At 31.7% G+C, this 11920-nt stretch overlaps 1 protein-coding gene across 3 annotated transcripts; it reads right to left on the minus strand.

Moving 5' to 3' along the window:
• Positions 1 to 4976: 4976 nt before the first annotated feature.
• On the minus strand, positions 4977 to 11277 carry LOC103509849 (histone-lysine N-methyltransferase Suv4-20). 3 transcript variants are annotated; one of them, XR_003391692.1, is made up of 2 exons: positions 11043 to 11277; positions 4977 to 5133 (listed from the first exon to the last, which is right to left on the minus strand). XR_003391692.1 is itself a non-coding variant. In XM_008474482.3 (2 exons), the coding sequence occupies exon 2, from the start codon at positions 8303 to 8305 to the stop codon at positions 7364 to 7366; it is 942 nt and encodes a 313-aa protein (XP_008472704.1). In that variant the 5' UTR covers positions 8306 to 8337; positions 11043 to 11277; the 3' UTR covers positions 5698 to 7363. The 3 variants fall into 3 exon arrangements, 2 of the variants coding, with proteins under 2 accessions (XP_008472704.1, XP_017299827.1); XM_008474482.3 differs by lacking the exon at positions 4977 to 5133 and adding an exon at positions 5698 to 8337; XM_017444338.2 differs by lacking the exons at positions 4977 to 5133; positions 11043 to 11277 and adding exons at positions 5698 to 8337; positions 8964 to 9046.
• Positions 11278 to 11920: the final 643 nt, after the last annotated feature.

Below are 11920 nucleotides of genomic sequence, written 5' to 3' on the forward strand. Positions count from 1 at the left end.
ACATAATGCCCTTGCGGATAATTTAAATCATTGGTTAATCTGTCCCAACAGGAATAACAGGATCCAAAATTGGCGAACAGTAACCAATGATTATTTGAAAGAAAAGTTTTTGGGGGCCGGTAATGGGCAGCAGTGAGTGATTTGTGCACAGATGGTCATTTGTCCAAATACTTTCAGTGATCCACCGAGAACTGGTGTTTTATTTTTATTCTTTTTTCTTTATTGAGTGTTGAAGGATTCTGTGATTACCCTAAGGCTGATTGAGGGCTGACGAAAAACGCCGACGCCGTGTAAACACGGGAAAAGGCGAAGAAGTGTTTTAGGATTCTCAGAAAGAAGCTCTTTTATATACCTACCCTACCACATTTCTTAATTTAGTGCCCATTGAGCGTACTCTGCTGCTGGCTCAATTTTATTAAAAACTAAAGACGATTAGGTAGTTTCAATAATAGAAAGATAAATACAATAATAGAAAGTAATATCTAGTAAGGGTCTTCTCCTTTCTAATTAACGAGTACCTAGGTATTTTTTCGAGCCTAGGTACCTACCAAGTTAGGCTGAATACATCAGACCGGAGTGTATCAGCCTGTGGGTATTATTAAATTATAATATTGTACAACACCTGAGATTTGGAATGTGAAGGGGTTTTAAGATGAAAGAGAAAAGTTAGGTACCTATATGTTGGATAGATAAGTCTGTCTTATGTCTAGCTCTAGGTATTTAAGTTTACATACGTAGACCTACGTATACATACTATGATCCAAGATATCTAGGGATATTTCAGTCCAGCAGACAACTTCACTAGTCTGGAAGCTGGTAATTGAACTCTAGTAATAAAACCAATACATACAGTAAGAAACTACCTACCTAGGTACATACTTTCGTTGTTTTATTCATTCCTAAAAAAATCCATTTAGCAGGTACCTACCTATTTTAAAACTTTAAAACCATGTCAAAGCATCATACTCACATTTAATGAAAAAAAAAAAAAAAGAACTACCCATTTCCTCTCATCATCACTGTTTGCAGTTTTTAGGTCAGCATTTTTTACTTAGAAAATTCAAAACATTGTTAAAATTTCATTAGGTTTCAAATTTTACAGAGTAAAAAAATACCTATTTTATTCTAGGGAAAAACATTGCACTTCAAATAACCAGAAAAACACTCGCAACTAAACTAATATTTTATTGAATATTTTATTGCCTATGGGTCAAGAAAATCGTTATCTTCCACACAAGGGAGGCAAAAAAATCGCTATAGGATATATTTTGTTGAAAAAGTCGTTAAAAATATAATAATAAACTAATAAAACACAATTTCACACGTTAAAATCACGTTCGCTCGATAAACAAGAACTAAAAACTTCTGAGCTAAACACATGTTGTCCTCGGTATAGTTGTAGGTATACTAACTTACCGGTAGACAAAGTAGATCCTGAGCTCTCAAACCTGAAGAATACAATCCAGAAACCATCGTTAACCCTTGGTTAGCACGGTTTAAGGAAGGGTTATGATGATTCAAAGGGTTCATTTACTATTTTCTTTTTCGCTCTCTACTTTTCATTTGACTGATATTAGTGGATGTGCTGAATACACTTCTCACCATTTCTTCAAGGAGAAAATATTAAGTGCTAGGCTCACTCATGGCCGGGACTTAATCCGAGTTTAAACTTGGTTTAATTTTAAGTCTGGGATTAACTAATGTGATTGGTTGATTTCAAACTTTTTAGCCAATCAGATTACTTTTAATTAAAGAGTTAAATCTAGTTTAAGCTAAGATCGTGAGCCCGGCCACAAGTTATAATAAATTAATCCCTTTTCACATGGGTTTACTAAATTCTTTTTAACAAAAAGTAAACAGAAAAAGATTCTAAAGACCCTGACTTTATACAGTTTAAACCCCATTACAAAAAAAAAAAAAAAAAAAAAAAAAAAAAAAAAAAAAAAAAAAAAAAAAAAAAAAACAATTCACAGTATTTATTGAAGTAATATAATTAAGACATAGAATTGAACATAGAAAAAAACTTCGTTTTTGACAAATCAAAAATACGTTTTATGTGATAGAGAAATTAAAATAAGTATGAAAAATTGATAAAACTATTTTAGCAATAGCAATTGCTATACATATTACTTAGAACAATGGATCGAAAAAAATTAAAACAGTAAAATAAATAAAAATAAAATTTGAAAAATAAAATAATAATTAACATATAAAAGAAAAAAAATCATAAAATACATACATGATAAAGTTAAAATACACAATAACGACTAAAACACGATCATATTGTTACATGAAAGAAATAATATTTATTTTTTGGCAGTATTATTTAAATTTCTTTCGGACATAAATTCATAAATTTACGTTTTCGTTTGTTTTATTTCGCGATATAACATTTGAGCGAGCCGATTCAGCTAATTAAAAAAAAAAAGAACGGACTCTCTGTCCGGATCAAGACTTGAACCCGCAGCCTTTAGTTTACAAGACCTGCCTTGAAGATTTTACCATCCAGTTAAGTAGCAGTCCTTTTAAAAGAAGTAACGGAAAGTAAATCTCATGAATAAGTTCCTCGAAATTTAAGATATTTTATTGTAGAATTCAAACTTTTTATTCTTCATGAAAGACAAAAGGTACAGATTAAAATTTAAAATATTTTGGGTGAAAAGTTTTCTAGTGTCTTAAGGACTTTTTTGTTCAAGTAATTTTCATTTAATTGAAAATGTATTTTTAAACATTACTTGAATGGTTAAAAGATACGAAGAAAAGAGTTTTAGCCATTCAGGATTACGAAATTGCAATTGTAGGCTTTGTTTTAAAAAATAATGAACTTCCTAAGATGTTGGTCAAATATCTGCAAGTCGCTTTTGAGCTTGTTTAAATTCCAACAGTTCAATTTATTTTATCTCAATGAAAAAAGCCAAATATGTACAAATAATTCCAAGATAAACAGTGAATTGTTCAAAGTCCTTCAATATGAAACACAGTTTGAATTAAACACGATCACAATCTTCATAGAGGTGGAAATGTTATTGTTATTTTCAAATAACATAAGTAGTTAATTTAAATTAAAATTGTTAGATCTATATACCTATAACACTGAAAAAAAAGGAGGAAATGCAAGTAAGAAGATAAGTTTATACATCCCAGTATTATCACTAAATTTCTGATGATGGGTGAGAATTATTTTTCTATTCAGAAACAATTCAGTTCAAATTCACCAAGTGGATTTTAGAGTGAGGACTTGAATTCCACCTAATGCCAGAATGTAAGAACTTAACCCAGCCTGCAAAGGCTTGTATCGAAATCATAGGAACTTTGAGAATAGCTCCAATTCCAGCCTTAGGAATAAACTCTAACTTCAAGGTAGGTTCATATGATATAGCAGAGGAATTTGTCACATAGAAAATTATTGATGCGATATTGTGTGATGCTACCTTTAGAATGGAAAGCTGTGTTGGGCGGACAGAAACAAAAGCGTTATTGGAGAAAGATATTTCTGTCAATTTGGAAATCTGTCCTAAATTAAGCTGTAGAGTTTAAATCAGCTTTTGGAGGCCCTTGTTTAAGAATTGGCAACATTCTCATCCCATCGCTCAGTCAAAAGAGGAAAAAAGATAGACGTAAATAAAGAAAAAGAAACCAAACTCTTTGAAGATATTAAAAAGCTTTTAAAAGAGGCATAATGAAAATGAAGTGGATGTCGGTATCACCTTTCAAGATCTTCGACTCACTGATAATGATAATTAATAGAAAACACGACGAACTTTCAATTTTCAGCTTACTCCTAAATTCTAATACACTAACATGGTATAAAAATAAAATTGGAAATCATATAATAATGAATTACATACTCTATTTTTTCAAAAATAAATTCTACCTTATAAAGCGTAACTTCTCATCATGCAAGTTTTATCCAGTGATAAATCTGATACCATATTATCCTTCAAAGAGTTTGAAATTTTCACTTAGGAAATGGGTTAAAAGAAAAACTAATATTGTTCTAAATAATATAAGAAGCTATCTAGCGCTATTACCTACAGAAGTGATTACGGCCTTAAGCGGAAAGCACTATTTTTTTTTGTCATGAGAAAATCAGGTTTCCGGTGTTAACAGCTGTTTTTAGCAAAAGTTGTTAACTTAAAGACTGGATCCTCTTGAAGTAGTTATAAGTAACCATTTGATCTTTACATTTTCTTATATTCACATTACCCATTTGTTCTTATAGGCCATAATCACACATACGAGTTTTAAAAGAAATTCTTAGGTATATCTTAAAGTAAAGAACTAAAATATGTACAATGAAATTCGTAATCACCACCTAGAAAATAATCTACATTAATTTCTACGACAATAAACTGGATTGAAAATAGACAATAAGTATTTCAAAATATGGAAATGTAAATACGGAAAAAGATTCGTAATTATCTTTTTTATCACAAGTTCTTACACTTTGTTTAATTATTTATTTATTATGTATTAACAACTTTTTATCTCTATTGTTGACTTAAAAACTCAAAGTGCATTTCAATTAATTTTAAATTTAACTACATTTGCAATTATTTCTCATTCTACTATTTTTAAATGTTTTTTTTTTTTTTTTTTTTTTTGCCTTTTTTTAATATTTCAGAGACCCCAAAATCCAACAAAAGTGGGTACCAAGGTTAATAGTGTGGGAACATCTATTGAAAGTGAAGATATAAACCCTCTCCTTTTTTGTTACACATGAAGGATCTTCGAGTCCTGATTACAAACAACATGTGTACATTTTACTACAGGTTGTACGACTCGGGGAAGTTGTGATGGTGTTTGACCCCTGCAAGCCAGACAGAACGTCTGACCATTTCCCATGGAACTTTTCATCGCGGTTGAGTGACCACGAGGAATGACTTCTTTACGGGGTTGATTCTCAGTCAGCTGCTAGGTGAAGGGTTCGAATCCCGCTGAAAATTTCATTTCTGTTGATTTGTCTTAAAATATTATTTTGTTTGTTGTATTTGGCTCAAGCTCCACCGGAATTTCAAAAGGACAAGACTGAATGCGATGTGATATGTTGGTATCCGGACGGGTCACCAATGTAATCATATGGGCAATCGGTTGCTGCTAGCTTTTCCCAGCCCCCTCAGGATTGTTGTTCCACTGAAAAGAAAATGACATGAAAGCAAAATTAACAAAAAAAAAAAAAAAAAACCAGCCTAGTCCCTTTTTGACCTTCACAGATTTGAAGATACAGAAGAACACGGTATTCAAGCGACCAAGATGTTTTTTCGAACGTTACTTATCGATACTATCATCTAGAATTCAATAAAGTTTTTCCCTTGGGAAAAATAATAGAAAAGTAGATACACAAGTTCTCAAACACTTTTTACTGTTTACTTCATAAACTTTAGAGGTAGGTATTTGACAAATTATTATTATCATTCAAAAACTTTGCAAACAGAAAATAATTCCTTTAAAAAATATTATTATTATTAATAATACTAATAATAATATAAAATATACGATAAAATTTTTATCAGATCGGAAAAGTTTTCAAAGTTTTAAATTACATTCTGAACAAGATATATTGCAGATGTTATTTACCATAAATTATGTATAATATTCACTTTTTCTTTCGATTAACTTTCTTCGTACGCAGACGAAAATATTTTGTTCTAGAAGTGTTGAAAAATTATTCTTAAATTAAGTACTTCTGATACAAATGTGGCGAACCTGTGAAGAACAGAATATAGGGAGTTCCTATTAGAGATTGTCAGGGCATCTTAAAAGGAAAAAGAGGAACCTTCTAACACCACAGAAGAAATAGAATACCCGTTGCCTTTAGTATAAAAAGCCCAAAGAGGAATAATAGCAATTACTAGGCTGAGAATAAACTGAGTACCTACACAAAACCCCATTAAATAATATAATGCCTTTAAAAAATATAGTGCGTAAATTTAGTTATATCAGGTGGTATATTCGAATCACACATCAATGTTAACATTGAAAGTGATTTATTTTTCAATAAACTAAACTAATTAATTAGTTACGCTTTGGATAGAACTATTAAAAAAAAAGAAAGAAAAGAATAGATTCGAAATATTCAACACTAATGAATTTAAAATTTTGAAATGAAACTTCAAGTTTAAAATAATTTCGAAGATTAAAATACTTAAAATCTAAAATGATCCTATATTATTTTCCAATGAAATCAATGTTTTCAATGAGAGTTATTTTCAAAGGGAGTGGAGAGTACAATCAGGGTGTACCTTTGTCAATTTTTTCACTTTTGTCTTATTTACATTTTCATTTAATTCAACTAATTATGTACACAGAATAATTTTCACATTAGCCACTAAACAAGCTACTGAGGAGGGGACTGCCGTCAATTCCAGTAGTTTTAGGGTTTTTTTCTGCATATAATGATAGAAATAACAAAAAATCCCCTATACTTATTGATGAAGGTTTTGAGAAATTACCAAGAGAAACTACCTACTTTTTGTAAGTAAAATATGTATGAAATAAAATTCACCAACGAATATTGAGGTAAAAACACAGTGGTGAATCCTGACATTAACGTACTCTAATGGTATGAGAAAATCGGGTAATTTCTCAAATTACTTTTAGTAACCAAAATTAAGGAAGTAGTTAGTTTTAAGTTGGCGAATAAAAAGCTGAAACTGATATTCACAAATATGGCGTATGTACCTATTTTTGAATAAAAACGTAAGCGCCAGGATTACATCTGGTCTTTTCTTGTAAGTATGACACACATTTAGTATCTCCCTTGAATGAATGACCCTGAACATTGGCGGGGTTGAAACACAAGTGACAAAAGGGGGCCTATAATTGGCAGTGGCACAGTGGAACTCATAAGAACACACACAACTAACACTTAACAACAGCAAGGATCAGAGAAGGGAGTAAAAAATAAAATGCAGCATAACGACACTCAAGGAATTACTGGAGCAACTCTCGGTATTTAAATTAAAATGTCACCTTACTATTAATGAGAATGAGAAAACTAATCATTTTCTTCTGCCACTCCTCAGTTGTTTTCTAATTGGCGCAAGATTTTATGCTGATTGGCATTATGAGCGAAGAAGGCAGTTTGTTGATAAAATTGAAGATTAAAATAAAATCATCATAGGACAGTGGTGGTAGGTAGAGATGTTGTAACAAACCAAGGCAAGGATTGATTTAGATAAGTGGGAAGTAGGACGATAGCAAATACAACAATGAGGGAATAAGGCAAGGATTGATTTAGATAAGTGGGAAGTAGGACGATGGCAAATACAACAATGAGGGAATAGAAAACAGTTCAGCAGGAAAATTACCTAATCCACTTGGGGAAATGACGACAGATAAAGTCCACATTGTTACGAATGTATCAGAAGAGCGGGAATGTTCCCAAGTCAAAGATATTCTCCTTGGAATTATTATTCCACTGTACCAACGAGTATTTGCTCGAGTTATCAGAACTATTTGTGTCATTTTTGTCTGAGGCTAGTAGCAGTCTGTTTAGTTTCTTGTGCAGTTTTCGTTTGTTAAGACGCATGTCCGTATCTCGTAAACAATATCTAGAAGGTTGTGTCGTTTGAGGCTCTACAGAGGATTGTGCAAATGCACCTTTCATTCGAATTTCACAAGTGTCACATTCACACAGACAGTTTTTATCACCAAAGAAGTCTTCGCCATAGAAACAAGTTATTTCTTCACCTTGCTCGATATCTCTTAGAACTTTAACACAGGCAGTGTCTCTCTCTGTGGCTACAAATCTACAATTAGGTCTACAGTCGTGATTGATATAGGCAGCAGGACCTAGCCATAACTGAGCGCAGTTCTTACGGCAACTATACATGACTGAAAAGTCATTGAGACCAGTGTGTAGCAGTCGCTTTTCTTCCTCTTTAGTCAGTTCAGCAATGCAACCTACTAAATAAGCAATGTTGTCATTCTTTTCCCATTTCCTAGTGGCCACAATCCTAGCACCGCGATTACCTTCTAGTGAATACCTGTAGCAGGGTTCTATAGTAAAACCAGACTCATTAGTAAAAACATTTAAGTATCGAAACACGTGTTCTTTGAATGATTTGGTTTTGACAGCAGCTGGAACATGGTGGTACTGGAAGGCATTCGACACCAGACTTGAGAATGTTTCCTCATAGTTGTGGTGCTTGATGAATGTACTCATGATACTCTTGAATTTTCTCTCGTCAATAGGGAGAGGTTCAAAGCTGATGTCCATCTTGTGAGTAGAGAATCCAAGCAGTGGGTCCACAACCAGGGCTGTGGCGAGATCATCATTGGTTGAAAGTTCAGCAGGGGTCATGGCGGCTACTGGCACACTATAATCTAACTGACCTGCAAGAAAACAGAGAAAAGTAATTATTAGACATTGAAAACCAACAATAAATTACTTGAAATTCATTACTTTCAAAGAAATTTCTTTCCTAAATAAAATTACTTAATTCAGGTAGGTACTGAATTCTATAGCTATACCTATGATGCTGGGTACCCATGTCAAGAATCCGTCCAATATTAAACCTCTGAGCTAATAGAGCTTGTACACAAAAAGCCCAAAAGGATGGGTTAAGCTTCTACAGATTTATGAAAGCTGGGATGTACAAAAAAAAAAAAAAAAAAAAAAGGCAGGTTAATGGACAAACTATATTATTGTTATGATTAGGTACTTGTTATGTTTTGGTACAAAGAAAAATATAAGTAGTAAGTAGATACATAAATAATTTATTCTTCCTTTTTTGACCCAAATTAATTTAAATTTCAATTTGTTGGATGTAGGAATCATACTCATTGCACAGAGTGCATCAAAACAGTTTACTAAAATGAAAACAAAGGAAGGCCAGAAAAAAAAAAGACTATACTACAGAGTCTGCATTCAGGTAGTACATACATTTAACAAATGACAGGCCAATTGAATAGGTACATGTAGAATTAAATTATGCACTATAGATTTCATTGTCAATTACCTTCATGAATAAGTAGTATTTCTCTATGTGGGCGAATGTAATAGATTTCCTACTAGCACTTGGTATGAACTAATGTGAAAAATATGTACTCGTGCTAACAGAATGTTAATCTTGATAACAAAGTTATGCTTCTATTGTAGTAAATGTAGTATAGTAATAAGTGCAATGCAGTGTAGAAATGAAATTCAATTCACTGATTTGCTTGAGTGTCCAACTGACAAAAAAGTATCTATCTAGATGTAGCTAGCCAACATGACTTTTCTTTCAGCTTGACCATAGTTATTAGGTATTTTTTTCTTAGATTTATTTTTATTAATTTATTTATTTATTGGTATTTTAGTTACTTGGACAACTTGGACTCAAAGATAATTTATTTAAATGGAAATACCAAGCCTCATAGGTACACTGTTTTTTTCTTTCTTCAACCTTTTAGAAGAAGAAAAAAAAAAAAAAAAAAAATGCTTTGTGATTTAGTAAGTACTATCAAAGGCCACCAAACACCCAATTGCGCCCAAAATTTAAAAGAATAAATTCTTCTTTGAATGTGAAACATTAGCTGTATTTTTTTTTTTAACAAATAAAAAATTATTTTATTCATTTTATTTGGTTTTTCTATTCACTTTATTTGTGTCATAAAAAAATGCAAAAAGGAGCTTACAACTAAATAGTCTGCAAGAGTGTGCTAGCAAGTAAATATAAGCAAGTAAACTCAAAATGATTTGTTATATGAGGATTAACAGTTAGATGAAAGTCACAATGAAATTAATTGATTTGTATCTCACATAAATGTTGACAGTTGACACAGCTATTCAAGTTTCAAGATTTCAAATTTCAAAAATAAATAATAAATTAATTATAAAATTAAAATTGCCACTTAAAAAAAAAAAAAAAAAAAAAACAAGGGCGCAAAGGGAGGAAAAAAAAAACCCTATTAAAAATTTTTTTAAAAAATCGAATAAACTGAAGGAAATAAAATATTTGGTTTGAAAAATGGATATTATAAAAAAAAAAAAAAAAAAAAAAAAAAAAAAAAAAAAAAAAAAATATGCCTAATTTGTCTAAATATCATCAAAACAAAACAAAAACAAACTATTAATAAGTTATTGCGGAACGACCAGAAAAACACCTAAATTTTCCCCATACACACTAATTTCAAAGAGACTGAGTTGTAAAAACTAAACTCTATGAAAATGTTATAAAAATATGACAAACTAAATACAAAATCATCTCAGAACTCACTTCTTCATGAACAAATTATGTTGTCATGAGATTGAGGCTGTGAATTCATATTACCTACCTAATTTAAAAGTGTGTGCTACTGATGTGTGATATACCTACCTCTTAATATTCCCTCATTAAAAAAAGTCCAGGTACCACAAACTTTCATAAGCACAAACTTTCATAATTTTAGTGACAAAACATAAAATGAAAATTATTTACACCTGAACATAGCTTCCCTAGTTTACACACAGAACACACTGCTCCTTTGTTTGTTCAATTAACTTTGCATTTGTAAATTGTAAGCTGCGTACAGATGGAAAATGAACAAATTCTATTAAATCTTATCAAAGTGCCCATCTCTCAAAAGGATGTACAATAACTACCATGGATGTCTTGTAATGGACAGGATATTAACGTAGTAAGGATTTTACAATAACCGATTGGCAAATACAAGACCGATACATTTCAATGGAACAGAAAATATTTGGGACTATTTAGGATTAAAATTGTAGAAGACCATATCAATAATTTATTACTATAGACAAACCACCTACTTAATTACAAATTAATTGCTTACAAACAGTAAAAGGTAATATAATAGTCAAGACTAGTAGGAGAGATATTTCCTAAAGTATCTGAGCTGTTATGAAATTATACTTTTCTCAATTTCTTTTTCAGCAAATCAATCAGATACTGACTTGGTTGTATCTTCACCATTTTCATCAGTGATTAAAGAAACAATTTGCAATGTTTTATGTGTGAAAATTGGACAAATAGATCTTCAGAACAAAAATCCCGAATCAGTTTTGCGAGTAGGAAGGCAATTTCTTTAAGAAATGAAATGAATTTCATACTTACAAAACTTTTACATAAGTTCAGCAATCCTCCATTAGGTCGTTACCTATGCAATTGAATGATGTCGGTACCAATTTTCTTGGTGGATGTGTACAATTTGAACTTCTTTATAATGATTTTGAGGTGTTTAAACTCATAATTACTTGTATTATCAAAGAATATTTCCTTTCGCAAAAGAAGATAAATTATTTTAATTTTAGAACGAAGAAACCCAAGATGAAGACTACAAAATTTTAGTTAGAAAAACTCAAAACACATTTGATGGATTCAACGAGCACAAAACCAAAGAAACAGCTAGAACAGATTAGTTCCGTAGTTTTCTCACAGAGAGCGCCACATCAATCGTTTTTGAAAGAGTCCTCCTATACGGTCAAAAGTTTTGTCAATGAGACTCTCGAGAGGTTATGTTGTGAACGCTTCTAAATGGTACGTACGGGTATTATTATTATAATTAATATTATTACTGAATCACGATTCGATTGATTCATTATCGGAAAAGAATCTGGACTCTTTTGATTCTCTTCAATTTTTCTTTCAAAGATTTTTTTTTTATTTTATTCGCGTTTGTCACTCCTGTAAGTATGCTCAGAGACGGTCTAGGCTAGGCTAGGCTAGGCTAAAGACAGAGTGGAGCGGAAAGCAAAAGTTCATTTAAAAAGCTTTTTGCTTTCAGTTTTATGCGGTTTGAAAGTTGTCACTTCCCTACTCAGTCAGTCTACCTGCTCGATGCCCTCCAGTGTTAACACGCTTGCTTACCATGCAAAAGGTCAAGGGTTCGAGTCCAAAATTGGCAAAAAAAAAAAAATGCACTCGATAAGCATTACTATTCTCTATCCAGATGGTTATGAGAGCAAGGAGTCATCGACCCAAAATGAAAGTAC

This window comes from Diaphorina citri, unplaced genomic scaffold (genome assembly GCF_000475195.1).
Source record: "Diaphorina citri unplaced genomic scaffold, Diaci psyllid genome assembly version 1.1 scaffold536, whole genome shotgun sequence".
Classification (NCBI taxonomy): Eukaryota; Metazoa; Arthropoda; class Insecta; order Hemiptera; family Psyllidae; genus Diaphorina; species Diaphorina citri.